Consider the following 23,031-nt stretch of genomic DNA (forward strand, 5'->3'; position numbering starts at 1 on the left):
CCAGGGCACCCAGGGCCCGCTGCTGAAACAAGGGAGAACTGCCTGTGTTTAACCATCCTGGAGACCCCCCCAACAGGCACCACGGGATGCACCATGCACAGCTTCCACATATTCCCGACCCAGAATCCCAGGAGATTCTGAAGGATTTCCAAGTCCTCTCTGGCAAGGGCTCCTCATACGGGGAATACACTGACCACAGCCACGAGCCCTTGGGGCTCCTGGAGCCCCCTGAGCCCGTGTGGCACATCACCAACCTGACAAGTGTCCCCACTAAACCCACAGGAACTGCACGTCCTGCTGGAAGCCCTCTCACACCGCTCCGTTTCCCACAGCGCGCCTTAGAACACAAAGGTACAAAAACAAACAGAAACCTCCAGAGGGTGAAAGTGGAACCATTTCCATGCAGCCCCTGACAGGGGACCTGGTTAGAAAATGGAGCCCACCCCATCAGCGGGGTTTGAAGGACCCTCCCAAGGGGATTTCCCCCAGTCCAGGCAGGCAGAGCCTGTGCCTGGAGCTTTGTTCCTCCGGGCAGGGGCTCCAGAGCTGCGACTTGGACTTGGCAGCCGTGACTCGCAGCGAAGGCAGGGCTCAGAAGGCAAGAAAGTGAACAAACTCCTGCCTGTTTGTAGCTGCGGGATCCAAGCCGTGATTAAGGGCCGAGGAATGTGATTCAGGGAAGGCATGAATGGAGCGGACGGGCAGAGGCCGCTCTGCCTGCTGGCTGTTCCCTCTGCGCGGGCCCAGGAGAAACCACCCGGCTCTGACAGCTCTCCCCAGCCTGGAAAACCCCTGTGCTCACTACAGAGCAGGGCTCAACCCATCCAGGCGCTCTCTGCTTCCCAGCCTGGGTGTGATAACGCTCCCTCCCTCCCTCCCTGTGTGCTTGGGAACCGGGAATGGGGCACAAGAGCCCCCCTGCACCAACAGGGACCCCACCCCAGTCGAGCATCCCAGAATGGTTTGGGCTGGAAGGGACCTTAAAGATCATCCAGTGCCACCCCTGCCATGGGCAGGGACACCTCCCACTGTCCCAGGCTGCTCCAGCCCCAATGTCCAGCCTGGCCTTGGGCACTGCCAGGGATCCAGGGGCAGCCCCAGCTGCTCTGGGCACCCTGTGCCAGGGCCTGCCCACCCTCCCAGGGAACAATTCCTTCCCAATCTCCCATCCAGCCCTGCCCTCTGGCACTGGGAAGCCATTCCCTGTGTCCTGTCCCTCCAGCCCTTGTCCCCAGTCCCTCTCCAAATCCTCTTAGCTCTGCCCACCGAGCTTGGCACAGATGGCAGAAGGGGCTGGGCATGGCTCCCCGAGCCCAGAGAAATCCCTCAGTGCTCCAGGAGTGAGGGGAGAGGGGGATTCTTTCCCTCCAGATGGACACCAGGTCTCCTGCAGGCACCACCTCCACCCCACTGCTCCAGGAATCCCCACGGTGCAGGGATTTGTCTCTTACCTGACTCAGCCACCCCAGGACAGTGGAGATCCTCCAGAGCAAACCCTCCCAGATGGGAATCCTGACACGGATCCATGGCTGTTCCTGCCAAGCCTCCTCCTCACACCCCAAACTCAGCAAACTCATCCCAAACTCTGCCAGGGGCAGTGCTGCCAGCTAAGGAGGGGGGTGAGGTGCTCATCCCTCTGATGGCAGCACAGGCCCAGCCCTCCCTTCAGAACCTCTGCTGATGGATAAACTCCAGTGCCACGCAGAGCTGCATCCCTACAGCCCCGAGGCTCACGGGCTCCTTTGGGAGCCCTTCTAGGTTTGATCCAGGCACCCTGGGATAGTGGCAGTGTCCCTGCCCACGGCAGGAGAGGAACTGGATGGGTTTTCAGGTCCCTTCCCCCCCCCACCGCTCTAGGGTTCGATGGTGCCTCCAGGAGAGCCACGGACGTGGCACTGAGTGGAGCACCTGCCCCAAGCCCATCCCAGAGCTCTGTCTGTCCCCATCCCTGGGCTGAACCGGACACAGGAGCGTTGCTGGCGCTGGAACAAGGCCATTGTCAGGGCCCAGGTGTGGGATGCTCGCTGCTGTGACACAGCTCAGGGCACACCGTTCCCAACACAGCTCTGGGAGGCTGAGGAGTCACAGAATCCCAGAATCCCTGAGGCTGGAAAAGCCCTCCCAGAGCATCCAGTCCAAGCTGTGCCTGATGTCGACCTTGTCCCCAGCCCAGGGTACTGAGTGCCACCTCCAGCCCTTCCTGGGACACCCCCAGGGATGGGAACTCCACCTCTGGTCCTTTGGATGCAGAACTGAGCAGCAGTCTCAGATTCCCATATGGACACGAGGCTCCTTCAGGTGGCACAGGGCTCTGGGAAGTTGGGAATTCCCCACTCACAGGGCTCATCAGGGTGGTTGCCCAGGCCCAGCACTGCTGTAGCCATGGCTGAGGTGGTTCAGCTCATTAAGGGGATGTGCCCTGGCACTGCTGGGAAGTCTCTAAACAGCCAGTCTGAACCATGGGAGGAAACTGGGAGCTCCTGACTCCCTCTCCATGGGGTTGAGGAGAAACCCTCCCACGGATCCACAGCTTCACAGGGCTTGCTGGGTGAGCACACATCCACTTCTTCTGCTGGGTAACTCAACCCTGTGAATCCTGAGCCCCTCTGCTCTGCTGTTCCCATGGCTCCCACCACCTCCTGAGGGAAGAGATTCCACTCCAGTGTTCCAGCCTCTCAGCTGGAAGCTGTTTCTGGGCCTGTTCGGCATTAGGGCCGTTCTCTGCCGCCGGAGCTCCTGACGCTGCTCTGGGTTTGTTGTAGGGATTGTAGGACACGCCAAGGACACCATCCCTGTGATGCACATCCTCGGGAATCCCTGCAACGTTCCTCTGGATGCTGAGCAGCTCCTACGGCTGTTCCTTCGACTACAAAACAAAGGGGGTTTAATATTTAGCAGATTATCCAAGCTTCTCACCAGCTGTGACATGGAAAGGGTCCTGGTGTAAATTAGGATTTTACTAGCTGGGACACAACAATCCCAGCAGTGGTGGGGAACAGCGTGGTGGGCCACGAGCACCACGTGGCTCCAGACTCCGTCACTGCAATGACATCTCCACACAAGGCTCTGCTCCTCCAGCGCGTGCCCAGGACTGGCCCCTGAGCCCGGGACAGAAACTGCCCAAGCCTTGATGGAAGATCAGCTCTGAACACAGGGCACAGAGGTGACTGGACTTCCCTGTAAGGGCCAGGATCAGAACCAGTGCCTCTCTCCGGATAGAAGTTCCTTATGACTTGCCACGAACGCCTGACCGAGGCAGAAAGCGACCTGCAGCCGCAGGCAGAGGAAGATCACAGATTCCCCAAGTGGATGCCATTGCTGCTCTTGATGTGCTGCTGCTCCAAACCCACGACAGTTCTGCTTTATTTGCCTTCATCCTTCACAGAAGCTCCTGCTGCCCCCACACAGCCAGCCCCCCTCGCCAGGGGCTGAGAGGATCCCCAGCTCCCTCAGACACCTGGGCCTTCTCTTCCCCGGCACCCAGAGCTGCCCCACACTCGCCCTCATACAAGGCCAGGCTGGACACTGGGGCTTGGAACAACCTGGGACAGTGGGAGGTGTCCCTGCCCAGGGCTGGGGATGGAACCAGATGAGCCTGATGGTCCTTCCCAACCCCACAGTCTGGGGTTTGATGCTTCCACGGCGATGGACAAAGCCCCAGCAGCCTGTTCTGGGCACGGGAGATGGTCTGAGTGCTCTCCAGAGCTGCCTTCCCACCCAGCCAGGCTGGGACTTGTGTGTGTTTCTCAGCCAAGCGGGGCAGCCCATCCTGGGACTTCCAACCTTTCCAGGCTGCACCGTCACAGCCGAGGGGAGAAGGTCACTCAGGCCACTCCAGGCCATGCAAAGGAAGGACGCAAAGTTTCAATTCCTACAGCCCAGCAAGGTGTCCCTTGGTTGGTCAAAATCTGCCTTTCTTGAGCTTTAAATCAGTTTTGGCTCCTTCATTCCTGATTCCAAAGGAATGGGCCTGTATGGAATGTCACTGTGCTGACATTATTCTTTTGGCTCATTATCCTCCTCCTGACACAGCGTTCCAGGGAAAAAAGGGATGTAAAACTGGTCAACTCCTTCCCTGATCTCATATTAACCCTTTTTCTATGTCCATAACCCAGATGAAAGCACAGCACAGGAAAATCAAGCTAATATACAGCATGGCCTTTCCCTGCAGAGGATTATTGCTGGGAATGGAGCTGGGTAGGAGAAGGACACGCAGCACAGCATTCCACTGGCACTGTCAGAAGCTGCAGAACAGGGATGGCCGTGTCTTGGGTGTTCTCCTTCCCCCAGGACATTCCTTGAAGCTCCTGCCACGTGCTGCAGCTTGGTCCCTTCCATAAACCAAATCCCTCCTGCCAGGTGCCTCAGCAAACCCAGGGAGAGGTTTGGATTGGACAGGAGGACAAATTCTTCCCCGTGAGGGGGGTGAGGCACTGAACAGGCGTCCCAGAGCAGCTGGGGCTGCCCCTGGATCCCTGGCAGTGCCCAAGGCCAGGCTGGACAGGGCTTGGAGCAGCCTGGGGCAGGGGAAGGTGTCCCTGCCCATGGATTCGGGGTGGAACAGGATGAGGTTTAAGGCCCCTTCCCACCCAAACCATTCCAGGATTCCACGATCACCTGATGATGAACAGGGCTCCAAGGGAAGGTGCCCACTCACCACCACCTCAAACTGTGACAGAACAGCACCAAAAGCCCCTCCAGGAGTCACCAAACGCCAGTTTCAGCACATGTAGAACTGAAGTGTTCTCAGCAATAGCTGCTACCCCAAAATGTGTACTTCCCTACAAAAAACGAGTCCCCAGGATTTCCAGCCACCGTATCCAGTATCCAGTTACGCCCGTGAGAAACAACACATGAAATCCCCGACGGTGCAGAACACGGATTAATGGTCATTAAAGCTTTGGGTGTAAAGGAAACCATGTTCGAAAACGCTGCAAATGCTCTGCTGGAGAGCAGACATTGAACATCTGGCTGTTTCCGAGGAAAGCAGAAGGGCTCCCTCTGGAGTGGATCCCGAAAGTAACACAGGACTCGGCTTTGAGCAGGCGGGCAGAGAAAATGGGAATCAAACGGCAACAAAGCCAAGGCGTTCTTGTCTCCTTTCCTTTACTCATCCTGTTTGCAACGAGCACTCTGGGACTCATTCAAGGAGACTCTGTCAGGGCTGAAGGATATGGATCCATGCCCAGAATATTAAGTCATTAATTAGTTTTTATGCATGGACTTGTATGTGGCAAGGAGGCAAATTAAAGGATTCCTGAAGAGACAAGAAAGCTTTCTTAGCACACGGAACACTCCCAAGAATCTCCCACAAAATCAGGTTTGAAGCCAGCAGAGAATCCCTGCTTTCAGCCCTGCGTGGCCATGCATGATTCCACAGAAGCCTCATCGATGCAGCCACCGCTCGTGGGCCCGTGGCAGCAAACCTCTCTGGGAAGGGCAGAGGAGCAGCTCCGGGACACACAGACCATGCTCTGCTGGGAGCCTGCTCCCGAACTCCCGAGAGGAAAAGGCCCCCCCATTCCCAGGGTTTATTTGCATACAAGCCAATTAACAGAAAATGGATTTCATGCAGGAAGAAAAAAAAAAAAGTCAGATCACCTACAAAGTGAAGTCAACTTACTGCCTGCTTTTGCTCTTCTTCCTAGAAACGTCGGCAAGAGAAAAAGGTGAAGAGAGAGAGGAAAGATTAATTATCATGTGAAAATGGTCATTTTCACACAAAATACCCAGTGAAAGAACAGAACATGGCACACGGTGCCAGCGCCTGCAGCACGACAGGAGCCGAGGACACAGGACATGAGGGCTGGGGGGGCACAGGTGACATCTGTCCATGAAAGGGGCCCCTGGTGTTGGCCAAACACGTGGGATGGACATCCCAGGGCTGCGATACAGGACAGGATATCCAGGGCATATCTGCTCCTTTAGGCAGGACCTTTACTGCCTTCAGCCTGGGGCAGGGGAAGGTGTCCCTGCCCATGGCAGGGGGGAACTGGATGGGCTTCATGGTCCCTTCCAGCTCAAACCATTCCACGATCCTGTGATCCTCTCCTCCTCCAGACTCAGAGGCCTCTCGAGCTGCCCTCAAGCCAACAAACACCAGATCCATCCCCTGAAGTCTGGAACTACCATTGGGAGAGTCCAAACACACAAATGTGCCAGCACAGAGCCCAGCTGCCACAGCCTCAGAGGCAAAACATCCCCTTGGTTAGTTCCCCTGGGCACTCCAGGACCTCTGCCAATGGGAATTGCAAGGGCTGAGGAACCAGGTCTGCGAGGGGACACACTGAGAGAAAGGCACCAGAGATGCTGAGTAAGGCAAGATGTGCAGAGAGAGCAATTCCTGCACTGCAGAGCGTCTCAGGTCGGATCACTCCTAGCCTGGAGGACAAAAAAAGGTGAAATACAGGTGAATTTATCCCCTTTTGAAGCAGGGAAATGTTCACTGTGATCGGGCCTGGGCTGGTGGAGGCACATCCTGCCTTCAGCTGCAGGAGAATTGCTGGGAGTGAGCAAAATGTCACCTAGTCCAGAGTTTCCTTGGTAATTCAGACATTTCCATGCGTTTTGTCCTCTCACAGCCAAGAAGCACCACGGGTCCAACCCTGTGTGGGGGACCCTGGTCTCTCCCAAAGCAGCAATTCCAGCAGTTTCAGGTGACCCCCTGCACCGCGGCCTCGCTCGGCCAGGCAGCGCAGGGGGCAGCGGGACCATGGCCACGCACAGCCCCCCAGAAATTCAGGTCACGGAATTACAGTTTAGGGGATAAAAGCTCCTTCTGGCCTGGAAATCCACGAACACATTTATCAGCCTTCCCTCACTGATCTCCTGGCCGAGCAGGATTAACCAGACCCTTTCCCTTAATTTAAAGCAGCTTCTCCTCCCTGACCACTGAAAGCTGTTTTCCCACCGAGCCCTGCAGAGGGGCCTGGGAAGGGCTGGGGGCAATTCCACGGTTTTGAGCAGGTATTTCTGGGGTTTTCTCCCAAGACCTGGGGTTCTTTCAGGTGTGTCTGTGGTGGTGTTTGGCAGATGTGGGGCCTGGCTCTGCTCAGTGCTGGCAGTGGGGCCGGTGCTGCTGTTCCCACATCCCACATTTCCCGCTGTGCCTCCCACCAGCACCGGGACTCGCGGGACCAGATGGGGAGCCAGGTCAGGGAAAAGATCTTAAATGACCCCCATTCCTCAAAAATGTTGTTAGTTTGAAAAATGAGGCTTTGGCATTAAGTACAGATGTGAAAAAGCCCTGTCAGGAGGGCCGGAGCTCGCTGGGCTGAGCAGTGCAGGGATAAATCACCGGAGCAGCCGTGAGGAAATTGCCGTGGAGGAAATGGAAGCGGTGAAATGGGATCTGTCTGCTGGATTTCCGTGGAGCTGACAGTGAGAGCCCTGGGAGGAGCAGCCAGTGCTCCCCACGGAATGCTCATCGGGGCCGGGCCAGCCACGCACCCGGGGACTGCAGGAGGCTGCGGGAAAAGGGAAAGCCAAGGCAAGCCTGGATGGAGCCACAATCCCAGAACGGCTCGGGTGGGGAGGGACCTTAAATCCCACCTCGAATCCATGGGCAGGGACACCTTCCACTATCCCAGGGTGCTCCAGGCCCCGTCCAGCCTGGCCTTGGACACTGCCAGGGATCCAGGGGCAGCCACAGCCTCTCTTCCCTTCCTTCCCTCCCAATGCAGTCTGTGACTCCATGAAATTCCCATAACTGGAACCCTGGACAGAGGTGTCAACTCTGGCTGGGGATGATTTGTGGAAGTCCCTCCGTGCAAAACCCAACATTGCCTCTCAATTGCAGCGGCCTGAGGAGCTCCCTGTGAGGGCCCAGGAGCATCAGGGCAGGACAGCCCAGGGGGTTTGAGGAACTCTGCACAAACAACCAGAAATGGTCAGAGATCACAGAACCAGAAATGGTCAGAGATCCCAGAACCAGAAATGGTCAGAGATCCCAGAACCAGAGTGGTCAGAGATCACAGGATCAGGGTGGTCAGAGATCACAGAACCAGAAGTGGTCAGAGATCACAGAACCAGAAGTGGTCAGAGATCACAGAGCCAGAGTGGTCTGGCTTGGAAGGAACCTTATTCCAGGGCATTTCCCTGCCCTGAGTCCAACCATCACAGCGTGGGGAAAATGGAAGGACCTCCAGAGGACAGCTACAGATGGCCTTCCAAAGATGGGCTTTCCTGGAATCATGGAATGTCCTGAGTTGGGAGGGACCCCCAGGGATCACCAGCCCAGCCCTGGCCCTGCCCAGACCCCCCAACAACCCCACCCTGGGCATCCCTGGCAGCGCTGTCCCAACGCTCCTGGAGCTCTGGCAGCCTCGGGGCCGTGCCCATTCCCTGGGGAGCCTGGGCAGTGCCCAGCACCCTCTGGGGGAAGAACCTTCCCTGATCTCCATCGCAAACCCCCCTGACACAGCTCCAGCCGTTCCCTGGGTCCTGTCCCCGTCACAGGGAGCAGGGATCAGAGCTGCCCCTCAGGGGGAAACTGTTGACACCTTCAAGGTCTTTCCTCACTGTCCTTTTCTTCAGAGAGGGATTTAAGGCCCCAAACCCTCAGATGAGCAGAGCTGGGTGAGCTGAATCCAGCCCTAAATGGTGAAATGAAGGCAGCATTAAAAATGTAAAAAATCCTGCATAAGAAAATGGAAAAAACCCCATAAAAGCTTAACAGCTGATGTAAATTATACATGAACAGTTTTGAAAAGCTCCAAGTGATGAGAGAAGCTAAAACCTGGCGGCGAAAAATCGTGTCTGGCAGGGCTAAAACCACTGAAAAGGAGAGCTGGAAATAAACACCAACATCAGGAACAAAAGAGAGCCTCGAGGCAGCGCCGCTGCTCTGGGGCCGGGGGTGACATCCCAACCAGGGCAGGAGGGATCCCTGTGTCTGCCTCATCCCTTCCCCCCGGAGTCTGCACCAGCAGACAGGGAAGCTCTGACACCAATAATGAGAAAAGGTGTCAGAAGTATCTACTAGAAATGATATTTTTAGATCAGCAAGCTGGGGAACTTGCAGCTCAAAATAATTACCTGAGCGAGGAGCTACCTGGGGCAGGGCAGGGGATTTGTGATGGATCTTGGAATGCCCAGGACTGGGGTGTGGATATTCAAACAGGGAGGTGAGACAACTTAAATAAGAGAAGATTTGGGGTGACATAATTGGGACCTTCCAGGGCCTGAAGGGGCTCCAGGAGAGCTGGAGAGGGACTGGGGACAAGGTATGGAGGGACAGGACACAGGGAATGGCTTCCCAGTGCCAGAGGGCAGGGCTGGATGGGATATTGGGAAGGAATTGTTCCCTGGGAGGGTGGGCAGGCCCTGGCACAGGGTGCCCAGAGCAGCTGGGGCTGCCCCTGGATCCCTGGCAGTGCCCAAGGCCAGGCTGGACATTGGAGCTGGGAGCAGCCTGGGACAGTGGGAGGTGTCCCTGCCCATGGCAGGGCTGGCACTGGGTGGGCTCTGAGGTCCCTTCCCACCCAAACCATTCTGGGATTCTGTGACCTGACCCTGTCATTCCTTTATTCACATTTCTGTATCAGAAATGCTGACCCAGGGCCCCCCTTCCAGGTAACACAGAAGCTTTAGAACTTCAGGAAAGGAACTCTTGCCAAGAAAAGCCGATTTTGTTATCTGAACGTATCCCAAGCTTGGCTTCTGCAGGCACTGCAGAGACACAGGATTTACCCACAACAGCCTCACCACGAAATAAAGCTGTGGTGGGAGGGCTGGGGACTGAGGGCTCCCACAGGACAGCAGGGAACCCAGCGAGGAAGAGCAGTGAAGCCCCTCTGGCTGCTGGGGGTCAGGGAAGAATTCAAACTCCAGCTCGCTTTTCCCAAATGTAAAACACATTCAAAACCTGGGCAGGGCAAAGGACCCATCCATGAAAAGAGTGGGGCAGGGGATTGTGAGGGGCTCTGCTGTCCCTGTGTGAGTGATTTAAATCCCTGAGTGAGAGGCGCCTCGGCTGAGCTGAGGAAGTGTCTGCGTAGGCAAAACTCAGGGGGGCAAAGTGCTCCTGGATTTAACGAGGGAGAACCAATGGGTGCAAACCCAACTCAAACTGAAAACCAGGCATAAATTTTTAACTGTTCAGGCACATTTGCATTGGCAGGGAAATTTCCACTTTGGATTTGTGCAGCTCCAGAGCAGATGTCTCTCTGGAAGACGCTTTAATCAAGGAGAAGCTGCGGTGCTGCGCAGGGAGCTCTGGGGGGAAAATGCAAACAACCCCATTGTGCAAGGTGTGGGACCAAATAACCCCAGTGCTCACAGCTCCGGGGGTGACCCAGGTGGGAAGGGACCTCGGGAGGGCTCTAGCCCAGTCCCCTGCTCAGAACAGCGCCACTGAACCTCAGGGCTCTGGCAGTGGGGTCTGGGGAACCCCTGAGGATGGAGCTGGTGCAGCCTCTGTGGGCCCATCCCATGGCCTGAGCATCCTCATGGGGATGAAGTTTCCCCTTCTATCCAGTTCCATTTGCTGGATAAAGTTTTTGAACAAATTTGGTAACTGCAAGGGAGCTGGAGAGGGACTGGGGACAAGGCATGGAGGGACAGGACACAGGGAATGGCTTCCCACTGCCAGAGGGCAGGGATGGATGGGAGATTGGGAAGGAACTGTTCCCTGGGAGGGTGGGCAGGCCCTGGCACAGGGTGCCCAGAGCAGCTGGGGCTGCCCCTGGATCCCTGGCAGTGCCCAAGGCCAGGCTGGACATTGGGGCTGGGAGCAGCCTGGGACAGTGGGAAGTGTCCCTGCCACCTGGGTGAGCTTTCAAGTCCCTTCCAACCCAGACCATTCTGGGATTCCAAGATTTCTGTGTTTTTAGAAGTCAGACATTAATGGGCTGAGCAGGAAGATCACAGAGCAGAAGCACTGGCTAAGGAAAAGCAGAATTCCCAAACATGGAGAGCGCTCAGGTGCACAGGGAGAGGGAATAAACCAGGCACTGCTGAGGGTGTTTGACCATCACCTCCTGTAGGGACATCCCTGCCCCAGGATAAAGGGCAGGGGTAGGAATTCCTCCCCCAGGATACAAGCCCAGGCTGAGGAGTGATGGCACTTCTGGCTACAGACACTGGGAATTCATTTGTCCCTTCCGAGTGCAGAGAAGTTCTGAATTTTCCTGGAACCATCCAGATGTGCCTCCAGCTGATCTGTCACCCCCTGAGCCACTGCCACCACTGCCCTGCCACTGTCACCACTGCCAGGTCTCTCCCTCCTCCCCCACTCCCACAGCACCTTCGGGGCACCTTGTCTTGCACCAAAACCTCTCCGAGACCAAGGCTTTGCCCTTTGCTTTATATTTTGTTTCATTTAAACAGGGAAAGAATAAAGGTGTAACAGAATTTCCCACTCCAGTCACAGCTGGGAGCTCAGCCCGGGGGGAGCTCCATAAAAACAGCACAGGACCCTCGTGAGAAACCCAAACCATGACGTTTGCTGGAGCTCAGAGCCGACAGCAGAACCCTCAAGCACAACCCCCAGATGTGGCAGGGGCTGTGCAGGGTCAGCTCCTTGCCCCTGGGAGTCACATCCTGCCCTGCTCCCAGTTTAATTCCTGGTGAGAGTGGGAAGTACCGAGCTGCTGCCCCAGGTACCAAACCAAACTGCTTTAAACCCCTCCCAGCCTCGGGCTCTGGGTATTTAAACCACACAAACCTGGAAAAACACGGAGCCCCTGCACCCCAGACAGAGCTGGGATGGAAATGGCTTTTGGCAAACTCGTCCTGCTCCTCGGGAAGGGTTTTTGGGGTGTGACAGCAAAGCAGGGACCCCAAAGCACCCGGGGAAGGGAGGGATGTGCTGCCTTTCCCGCAGGAGGTTCCTTACTTTGAGCAGCTTCATCAGCCCTTCCAGCTGCACCATCAATTCTCTTCTGCTCTCCTGAAGTGCTGACATCCTCTGCTCCAACTCATCCTTCCTCTGCCTGTGCCAGCGACGGGGAGAAAGAGGCAGAAGATAAACTCAGGGTGTTTCAAACCTCCTCAGGGAGTTCTCCTGTGTAAAAGTGTCTTTGGGTCCCATCATTGTCCTGCTCCCCATTTAAAAACCTGGAGTGAGGCTCAGCTCATGAACCTGGAGGTGACAATTCCCTGCTCCCCCCAACCCCAGAGATCTCCTCCCAGCCACGGGCAGAGGGAATCCCTGCTCAGGAGCTGAGCATTTTGAGGAAAAACTCCATTTTTTTCTTCCTTTTAAGAACTCTCCGAGCATCAGAGCCCGGCATCCTGTGGAGCTCAGACAAACCAGGACGAGCTACGGGAGGAAAGGCAGAGGGAAATGAAAGAGGAGGGAAGGCTGCAGATGTCTGGAGAGGTAAAGCTGTGCCCTGTGGAGGGATGGAGCAGCAGGGACACGTTCCCTGCACCAGCACCCCGGTGACAACAGCAGCAGCACGGGAGTGACCTTCCCTTCCCTTGGCTGCACAAAACCTGTCTGGAGCTATTTCAGGAATCCTGACTCTGAGGCTCGGGTTTGTGTTTATAAAAAGCAAGGAGTGAGTAACAGAAGGAGCGGCTCAAAGGCAGACGTCAGCCTGCCCCCAAGGGAGCTGGGCCCCACAAATCCAGCCATGGGAGGTGATAAACGGCCTCAGGGAAAAGCAGCACGGAAGGGATTCTTTATTCACCTGCAGTGATTCTCGTGGGCACCAGAACGTCTCAATGCCAAGCTAAAACATCACCTACTGCAGGCTGAACCTCGGAATGCCTTCGTGACACCACGGATAACCCATCCCGGGAATTCTAGCAACAGGGCCCTTCTTTAAAGGACAGAAAACTCTGGAATATTAACAAATATTAACCAGCTGGGTGTTCCTTTCGGGAGCTTTTTGTATGTCAAAGGGTATGCTTCTTAAATTAAGGATCTGGAGGGGCCTACAAGGAAGCCAAAGTGGGAATCTTCACCAGGGCCTGGAGAGCCAGGACACAGGGAATGGCTTCCCAGTGCCAGAGGGCAGGGCTGGATGGGACATTGGGAAGGAATTGTTCCCTGGGAGGGTGGGCAGGCCCTGGCACAGGGTGCCCAGAGCAGCTGGGGCTGCCCCTGGATCCCTGGCAGTGCCCAAGGCCCGGCTGGACATTGGGGCTGGGAGCAGCCTGGGACAGTGGGAGGTGTCCCTGCCCATGGCAGGGCTGGCACTGGGTGGGCTCTGAGGTCCCTTCCCACCCAAACCATTCCAGGATTCCAGGTTCCCAGGTCCTGCAGGCAGGAGGAGTCAGGCACAGCTGCACTTCCAGGCAGGGATCTGCCAGGACACGGATCCAGTGCACCCCCAAGGTCACACCTGCCAGCAGTGCTGGAGCTGACTCATCCCCACGGGCTGCCTGCAGAGTTTCAAACCTGGGACACGACTTTCCATGGATTATCATTCCCCTGCTTTCACAGCCTGAGTTCTACGCAGAACTGAGATCATCTGGTGGCTGGTGCTTACAGACAATCACATTCCAATCATCCTGCCCAGGCTGGGAAGCGTCTGGAACTTGGGAAGCACCTTCCCATCCCAGATAACCTGCCAGCTGTGACCCCCACTGCGGGAATTCCTCGAGGAGTGAGGGTTTGGGGTGGCAGAGCTGATGCTCTGTGTGCCTGTGGCACCAGGAAGGCCACGGGGGAAACCCCACGGGCAGCGAGTCTCAGCGTCAGAGAATCCCTGAGGCTGGAAAACACCTGCAGGATCACCCAGTCCTACTGATCTCTCCTTCACCAGCACTTTCCTGAACTGTACAAACAGCATTCATTTGAAGAGAGGTTTTTATTTACTCCTAAACCCACTGAAAGCTCCAGGTGCTGCCCCAGCCCTCAGAGCCCAGCCTATTCCAGCCCATTCCAGCCCAGCTCAGCCCATTCCAGCCCAGCCTATTCCAGCTCGCCCATTCCAGCCCAGCCCAGCCCATTCCAGCCCAGCCTGGCCCATTCCATTCCAGCCCAGCCTGGCCCATTCCATTCCAGCCCATTCTATTCCAGCCCATTCCAGCCCATCCCAGCCCAGCCCATTCCAGCCCATTCCAGCCCAGCCTGGCCCATTCCATTCCAGCCCAGCCTGGCCCATCCCAGCCCATTCTATTCCAGCCCATTCCAGCCCAGCCCAGCCTGGTCCATTCCAGCCCAGCTCAGCCCATCCCAGCCCATCCCAGTGTCCCATTACCGCAGGAGCCTGAGCTCAGCCAGCAGGGTCGGGTTCTGCTGGGCCTTCTCGGGGGTGGGCTGAGAGGCCTGTTCATGTTCCAGCCGGAGCCGCTGAATCTCCTGCAGGATCTCCCTGGGGAAGGGACAGAGGGGGGTGAAAGAAGGACAAAGCTCAGTGTCTGCCCTGCTCCTGAGCACCTTTGCAGCCCTTCAGGCTCGTTCTGTCAGCGCCCAGCCCAAGCCCAGGGGTTCTGTTCACGCGTGGCTGGCACAGACTCACAGCCAGGACAGGGACGTGAGCACAGCCCTGGGAATCGCTGCAGGACATGGAGAATTTACTCCTTCTTGAGGATGGAATCACTCATGGCAATGTGTCTCCAACCCCCCCACGCAGAACAGGCTCGGAGAGCGTTCCAAGGGGACAAAGGTTCCAACTGCAGCACTCCCTGCCCTGCAGGTGCTGCAGGAAGGGCTCTGGAGCAGCACTGGGGACTTCCCACTCCCCTTCCCGAGGCAGGGAGAGCCGCAGCTCACTGGAACAGAAACCCTCAAGGTGTCCCAGAGGGAAAGGGCCCAGGCAGCACCACAGCTCAGGTCACCGTGTCCTGTGCAGGGGGAGGGCGGCCAAGGACTCCCTCAGCCCAGCAGGGATGAAACCCTTCCAAGAGCAGAGTATCACCTCCAGCTCTCCTTCCTGACAAAACTGCTGAGCTGCTCTCCTGGCAGGGCTTCCCACCAGCACTGAGTGAGAGCTCCCTTATCCAGGATCTCCAGGAATCATTCCAAATACCTACAAGGTCTCTTGGTAGAGCACTGAAGCTACAGCGGTGCCAGGACCAAGCTGTTCCTGCTCTCCAGGAACTGGTTCTGCTCCAAACTTCCCTGGAGCAGCCTTTTCCCACTGCTGAGGGTGCCTCGGGACAGGGCTGTGCAGACAGCAGGCTCTCCCTGCCAGCCAGGCACAGGGGAACCATGGATACCAGGAGAGTCTGAGAGGCTCCACAGGTGACCCTCTGGAGCAACAAGAACCCTGTGGTTTGCTTTGGAAGGGTCCTCAGAGCCCATCCAGTGCCACTCCTGCCATGGGCAGGGACACCTCCCACTGTCCCAGGCTGCTCCCAGCCCCAATGTCCAGCCTGGCCTTGGGCACTGCCAGGGATCCAGGGGCAGCCCCAGCTGCTCTGGGCACCCTGTGCCAGGGCCTGCCCACCCTCCCAGGGAACAATTCCTGCCCAATAGCCCATCCAGCCCTGCCCTCTGGCAGTGGGAAGCCATTCCCTGTGTCCTGTCCCTCCATCCCTTGTCCCCAGTCCCTCTGCAGCTCTCCTGGAGCCCCTTCAGGCCCTGCAAGGGGCTCTGAGCTCTCCCTGGATCCTTCTCTTCTCCAGGTGAGCACCCCCAGCTCTCCCAGCCTGGCTCCAGAGCAGAGGGGCTCCAGCCCTGGAGCAGCTCCGGGGCCTCCTCTGGGCTCTCTGCAGCAGCTCCACGTCCTTGTGCTGCTGGCCCCAGGGCTGGGGCAGCTCTGCAGGTGGGCTCCCACCTGGGCACAGGGGCAGAGTTCCCCCTCCCTGCTGGGGGATCAGATCCCAGCTCCGAGGTTTGCTGGATGTGCTGAGGGCTGTGGGCTCCAGTGCTCGGTGTTGGTAAAGATGATTTTAAGAAGATTAGTGAAGATCAACCCATTCCCTGGGAAACAGGGGCAGGGCAGCCCCTCCCCACGGGTAATTAACTAATGTTAATGACTAACTAATCAGTTAATGAGGCAGCTACACCTCAACAAAAGCTCTGGGAAAACAATCTGGTTAATGTGAGACAAGAGCAAAGCCCAGGACCCCCGACCCGAGGCCGTACCTGTTCTTGTTCTCCAGCTCCGCGATCAGCTGCCTCTGCTGCTTGTTGGCGTCGAAGCTGAAGGCCAGGTCTGCCGGCGGCCGGGGCTGGGGAGAGCAGAGGGACCACACAAATCACACAGAGCCCTCCCTGCGTGTCGGACACCTGCAGCCTTTGGCCCCAGCCCCACAGCTGCCAGCCCAGGACCACAGCCCCGGGACACGCCAAGGGCTGCGCTGCTGTCACCGGGCCCCAACAAGGGTGGGGGGTGCTGAAGGGCTGGGCTGCCCCATCCTCCCTGTCCACAGCAGGAATTCCATTTGCTGTGTTTTGCAGGCCCTTCAGGAAACGAGACCCCCACGCCCAGAGCCTCCAGCACCGATGGCTCCTCCTGGGAACAGATCCGCTCATTCCTTTGCTCACAGAATCTTCTGGGAAACACTGAGGGACACCTCACTCTTCATCTCCTCCCACCCCTGCCATGGGCAGGGACACCTCCCACTGTCCCAGGCTGCTCCCAGCCCCAATGTCCAGCCTGGCCTTGGGCACTGCCAGGGATCCAGGGGCAGCCCCAGCTGCTCTGGGCACCCTGTGCCAGTGGAAACTGCAGCCACCACCTTTGAGTGCACAAAAACATCCCCCCAAAGTCTTCCCAAGGCTAAACAAGTAATGAAAAAATATTCTGGATCCTCCACCAACACCTAAACCTTTCAGGTTCTTCAATTTCAAAGGCTCAGCCTGAACGTTTGCAGAGGGGATGCCAAATATCCCTGGATATTTGGGGTTTTTACTCCAAAGACTGGTGGGAGTCAACAGTGTCAGCCAAAATTCCTGAAAAACCCCAACCAACTCAGCTTCTGCTGAAGCCTCAACAGCCCTGAAAGAGCAACCAAAGGGCAAGGCCCAGTTCTCTCCCAGCAGGGAAATCAGAATGGTCATCAAATCTTAAAATGAAAAAGTTCCCTGAACAGCCCCCAGGAGCAGTGAAAGCTGCCAGCCCTGCACTGGTTTTTCCAGGCAAGGCCATCAATCCTGGGTGAGCCGTGCCTGCAGTCAGGAATCAAAGATACCTCAGGTGGAAGGGATCCACAAGGATCACCAGGGCAGCTCCCTGCCAGACTGGGATTGCCCAGGGAGCACTCAGAGCTCACCTCCAGTGTCCCTGTCTGGGTGGCAGCAGGGGATTTAGGGATGGAGTTTAATCCAGCCCCCAGGGCCGGTTTGCAGCCGCTCTGCTCCTCATCCCCCTGCCTTGGGAGAGACTCTCCAAGCCTGCATCTCCTGGGCAGCAGATCCTGGGCTCCTCGGTGCCAGGACCCCATGGAGTCACGGACAGTGGGAGCCAGTGCTGCACCTGCCTGTCACTGTGGTGTCACAGGGCTCCTGGTGAGCGACAGGCAGAGGAAACAAATGACAAAAATGGCTCAGTAACCTGGTTTACCAAGGAGGAGGAGCAGGGATCCAAGAACCAAGCTGCAGATTTATCTAACGGGAGACCCGGATTACTCAGTCTTTATTTAAAAATTATGTATTAAATAGTGCCCAAAAGCTGAAGGGGAGGTTCCATGGAGGGAATATTCCAGCCATTCTTCGGCCTGTGGGCAGCATTAAGGAGATGGCAATGGGCTGTTAGCAGTGCCCGGTGCTGAGGGAAGAGCAACCACACACTGCAACAAAGAGCAACCAACGTGGGCAAGACCTAATTGTTGTAACTCATCCACACAACTCACCCTAATTAGCCCCTCATCCATAATTGAGTGTTCCTCACCTCAGGCTGGCCTGAGCAGAGCAGCAGAGGGAGACAAGCAGATGAAACTGTGATGCTGAAAGCTGCGATTTAATCACAGTTTGGATTGTTCTCCATTGATTTCCCCACTTTATCCACGCTCCAGCAGAGGCAGGGCAGGGTGGGCAGGGCCAGCACTGCTGCAGCAGCTCTCACTCAATAAGAGGGAGTTTTGGCCGCCCATCGGCTGCAGGGGGACAAGGGCAGCTCAGCAGAGCCCTTTGGGGGCCACAGCCACGTGCCATGGGCTGCTCCCTGCGCCGTTTCCTCCTTAGGAAGCCGCGGATGTCCGGGATTAACTCCCGGAGCTGCCTCAATGCTTTTGTCCCAGTCAGACTTGGAGCCGAGGCATTTCCCCCAGGGGTGTCCCGGGGGTGTCACTCACTCGGGGAGGGACATTTGTCCAGCACCAGCCCCCCCGGAACGGCTCCAAGGTTTTATCCCATTTGGGAAGACGCAGACACGGAGGGGCTGAGTCCGGCCTGTGGCCGCACTGCCCCATGGACAGCTCCCAGTGACCTCTGCCAGTGACTTCCAGAGAGGAGGAAGAAGCTTTGCCCGGGGCTGCTGGAGCTCGCCGGTGTTTCAGGGATCCTCTGCATTGCCAGCCCTCAGAGCACGTTAACCAGGAGAGCCCAGCCCAGCCCAGAGCCGGGCCTGGAGCGACGTCAGGAAACCGTTCTGCTCACAGCAAACCCCTCAAGGGCTCCCAGCACACACTGCTCCAGCTGGCTTTTGGAATCTCCGTGGACAAATATTCCGTAATTCCTTCAGGATGCTGGGTTTTTTCCATTCTTCACTTTCATTAATGTCAAATGAATTAAACATTCACAGAAAAACCCAGGTGGGACGGGACCCTGGGAGGTTTCCAGTCCATGCAAAGCAGGGCCAATTCACAGAGACTGCTCATGAACTTGTCTTGTGGAGCTCCAAACATCTCCAAGGAGGAAGATCCCGGTTCTTCCCTGGCCAAACACTTGGACAACAACATCTGACCATTACCAGGGTGAGAAAAGTCTTTCTGAACATCCCCATGGACACGGCACACTGTCCCCATGGACATGGCACACTGTCCCCATGGACGTGGCACACTGTCCCCATGGACAGAGCACACTGTCCCCATGGACCTGGCACACTGTCCCCATGGACGTGGCACATTGTCCCCATGGACAGAGCACACTGTCCCCATGGACAGAGCACACTGTCCCCATGGACGTGGCACACTGTCCCCATGGACAGAGCACACTGTCCCCATGGACAGAGCACATTGTCCCCATGGACACGGCACACTGTCCCCATAGACAGAGCACACTGTCCCCATGGACACGGCACACTGTCCCCATGGACAGAGCACACTGTCCCCATGGACGTGGCACATTGTCCCCATGGACAGAGCACACTGTCCCCATGGACAGAGCACACTGTCCCCATGGACCTGGCACACTGTCCCCATGGACACGGCACACTGTCCCCATGGACAGAGCACACTGTCCCCATGGACCTGGCACACTGTCCCCATGGACACGGCACACTGTCCCCATGGACAGAGCACACTGTCCCCATGGACGTGGCACACTGTCCCCATGGACAGAGCACACTGTCCCCATGGACAGGGCACACTGTCCCCATGGACAGAGCACATTGTCCCCATGGACAGAGCACACTGTCCCCATGGACACGGCACACTGTCCCCATGGACACGGCACACTGTCCCCATGGACGTGGCACATTGTCCCCATGGACACGGCACACTGTCCCCATGGACAGAGCACACTGTCCCCATGGACGTGGCACATTGTCCCCATGGACGTGGCACATTGTCCCCATGGACAGAGCACACTGTCCCCATGGACGTGACACACTGTCCCCATGGACACGGCACACTGTCCCCATGGACCTGGCACACTGTCCCCATGGACACGGCACACTGTCCCCATGGACAGAGCACACTGTCCCCATGGACAGAGCACACTGTCCCCATGGATGTGGCACACTGTCCCCATGGACACGGCACACTGTCCCCATGGACGTGGCACACTGTCCCCATGGACAGGGCACACTGTCCCCATGGACGTGGCACACTGTCCCCATGGACACGGCACACTGTCCCCATGGACAGAGCACACTGTCCCCATGGACACGGCACACTGTCCCCATGGACACGACACACTGTCCCCATGGACGTGGCACACTGTCCCCATGGACGTGGCACACTGTCCCCATGGACACGGCACACTGTCCCCATGGACAGAGCACACTGTCCCCATGGACAGGGCACACTGTCCCCATGGACGTGGCACACTGTCCCCATGGACACGGCACACTGTCCCCATGGATGTGGCACACTGTCCCCATGGACACGGCACACTGTCCCCATGGACCTGGCACACTGTCCCCATGGACGTGGCACACTGTCCCCATGGACAGGGCACACTGTCCCCATGGATGTGGCACACTGTCCCCATGGACACGGCACACTGTCCCCATGGACAGAGCACACTGTCCCCATGGACACGGCACACTGTCCCCATGGACAGAGCACACTGTCCCCATGGACACGGCACACTGTCCCCATGGACAGGGCACACTGTCCCCATGGACGTGGCACACTGTCCCCATGGACAGGGCACACTGTCCCCATGGATGTGGCACACTGTCCCCATGGACACGGCACACTGTCCCCATGGACAGAGCACACTGTCCCCATGGACACGGCACACTGTCCCCATGGACAGAGCACACTGTCCCCATGGACGTGGCACACTGTCCCCATGGACACGGCACACTGTCCCCATGGACAGAGCACACTGTCCCCATGGACAGAGCACACTGTCCCCATGGACGTGGCACACTGTCCCCATGGACAGAGCACACTGTCCCCATGGACATGGCACATTGTCCCCATGGACACGGCACACTGTCCCCACGGACAGAGCACACTGTCCCCATGGACAGAGCACACTGTCCCCATGGACGTGGCACACTGTCCCCATGGACAGAGCACACTGTCCCCATGGACATGGCACATTGTCCCCATGGACCTGGCACACTGTCCCCATGGACGTGGCACACTGTCCCCATGGACAGAGCACACTGTCCCCATGGACACGGCACACTGTCCCCATGGACAGAGCACACTGTCCCCATGGACGTGACACACTGTCCCCATGGACACGGCACACTGTCCCCATGGACGTGGCACACTGTCCCCATGGACAGAGCACACTGTCCCCATGGACGTGGCACACTGTCCCCATGGATGTGGCACACTGTCCCCATGGACAGAGCACACTGTCCCCATGGACACGGCACACTGTCCCCACGGACACGGCACACTGTCCCCATGGACAGAGCACACTGTCCCCATGGACAGAGCACACTGTCCCCATGGACACGGCACACTGTCCCCATGGACAGAGCACACTGTCCCCATGGACGTGGCACACTGTCCCCATGGACACGGCACACTGTCCCCATGGACACGGCACACTGTCCCCATGGACAGAGCACACTGTCCCCATGGACACGGCACATTGTCCCCACGGACACGGCACACTGTCCCCATGGACGTGGCACACTGTCCCCATGGATGTGGCACATTGTCCCCATGGACACGGCACACTGTCCCCATGGATGTGGCACACTGTCCCCATGGACGTGGCACACTGTCCCCATGGACACGGCACACTGTCCCCATGGATGTGGCACACTGTCCCCATGGACAGAGCACATTGTCCCCACGGACCTGGCACATTGTCCCCATGGACACGGCACACTGTCCCCATGGACACGGCACACTGTCCCCACGGACACGGCACACTGTCCCCATGGATGTGGCACACTGTCCCCATGGACAGAGCACACTGTCCCCACGGACCTGGCACATTGTCCCCATGGACACGGCACACTGTCCCCATGGACGTGGCACACTGTCCCCATGGACACGGCACACTGTCCCCACGGACCTGGCACATTGTCCCCATGGATGTCACCCTGTCCCACAGCTCAGCAGGATGTTCCCCCACCAAGCTGCCATCCCAGCTTGGAAGAGGAAGGGAGATGTGCCACTGGCCGGGAATAATGAGGAGCTGCCAGGATTCCAAGCCCTTTGAACACAGATTCCTCCAAAATAGGAGAAATCCGCCCGTTTCAGCTGATGGGCGTTCTGGACTGGGAATAAACAGTGGAGCCAGTAAATAACTCCAGATTCCCAGTGGCCGAGCTCTGGTTGGAATGGGAACCCCCCACTGTTCCCCTTTCCCTCTCTCTCTGCCCCACGTCAGTCCCTGACACTGCTCCAGCATCTGCCCTGGGATATGGGACTTAGGAAACGAGAGCAGGAATTTCCCACAGGTCCTTGAGGAGCCTCAGCAAACTCCAAACCCAAAGAATTGCTCCACTTCTGACCCTCCTGGAACTGCTATGGCCACACAAGAGGGTGAGGTGATTCATGGCTCTTTAGCAGCCAGGTCCTTTCAGAACCAGTCTGTGACTCCTGAAGTTTTCGTATCACTTTGTGCAAAGAAGTCAAGCCATGACTAAGAGTTCTTCCAGCACCTTCCAGCGTGACAGTGACTCAGCACTTACTGTCTCAACAGCTTGGATTTCACAGGATTACATGAAAATTTCCTCCTTTTCCATCTCAACCTGAAACTTGGCACTGTGTCCCCTTAACATTTCAGCATTCCTGGTGAACGGAATGACTTTGGACATGCAACTGCTCCACTGGGCAGAGGCAGTGGGAGCTGACAGTTTGAAAAGTTTCAGCAGCATGATTCTGTTTTATTGAAGTTTTACACAAATATCTGCCCACGTCCCGCTGCCAAAGGCAGGTTCTTGGCTGAACATGCCCTGAGGGAAATTCAGGAACGTGGGAGATGGTCCCTGCAAACTCTCCTCCCCTTCCCTATGGGTAAACCAGCAAGGACAGGGATCCCCCCATCCAACTAGCCACAAATACTCCATGGAACTCCAGTAAATTCCTGCTGTGCTCCTGTAGCCATTTTCTGTTAGAGCAGCACTGATTTTTACCAACTGGAAACGTGTTCCCTTTGTTTTCTTCTGTAAGAAGCTGCAAACACAAACCCACCTTCCTTCCCTTCCTTCCCTTCCCCGCCTCAGGCTCCTTCCCTCTGGAATAAATCCACCCCCAGCACTCGCCCATGATTTGTTTTCCTCAGGTATCTGCACATTTCTCTCTCTCCAGCCTAAGCAGGACTAATCTGCTCATGGCCCCAGCTCCCCTGACCTCATTTCCAGCCGCCCGCGCCGCCCTCCCCGT

General features: G+C 57.2%; 1 protein-coding gene across 11 annotated transcripts in view; it reads right to left on the reverse strand.

Annotated features, from left to right (window-relative positions):
* The window catches only part of DTNB (dystrobrevin beta), a 136,322-nt gene that overhangs the window by 46,248 nt on the left and 67,043 nt on the right, over positions 1-23,031 (reverse strand). For 7 of the 11 annotated variants that reach the window (XM_032103895.1, XM_032103893.1, XM_032103892.1 and 4 more), the window contains 4 exons: positions 15,986-16,071; positions 14,154-14,267; positions 11,837-11,933; positions 5,624-5,644 (listed from right to left, as the gene is read on the reverse strand). In XM_032103895.1, the coding sequence (XP_031959786.1) occupies positions 5,624-5,644; positions 11,837-11,933; positions 14,154-14,267; positions 15,986-16,071 (318 nt within the window). Of the gene's footprint in view, positions 1-4,903; positions 5,258-5,623; positions 5,645-11,836; positions 11,934-14,153; positions 14,268-15,985; positions 16,072-23,031 lie in introns of those variants that run through there. The other 4 variants (XM_032103894.1, XM_032103891.1, XM_032103897.1 and 1 more) reach the window with 2 other exon arrangements.

Source organism: Corvus moneduloides, chromosome 3, assembly GCF_009650955.1.
Source record: "Corvus moneduloides isolate bCorMon1 chromosome 3, bCorMon1.pri, whole genome shotgun sequence".
Taxonomy (NCBI): Eukaryota; Metazoa; Chordata; class Aves; order Passeriformes; family Corvidae; genus Corvus; species Corvus moneduloides.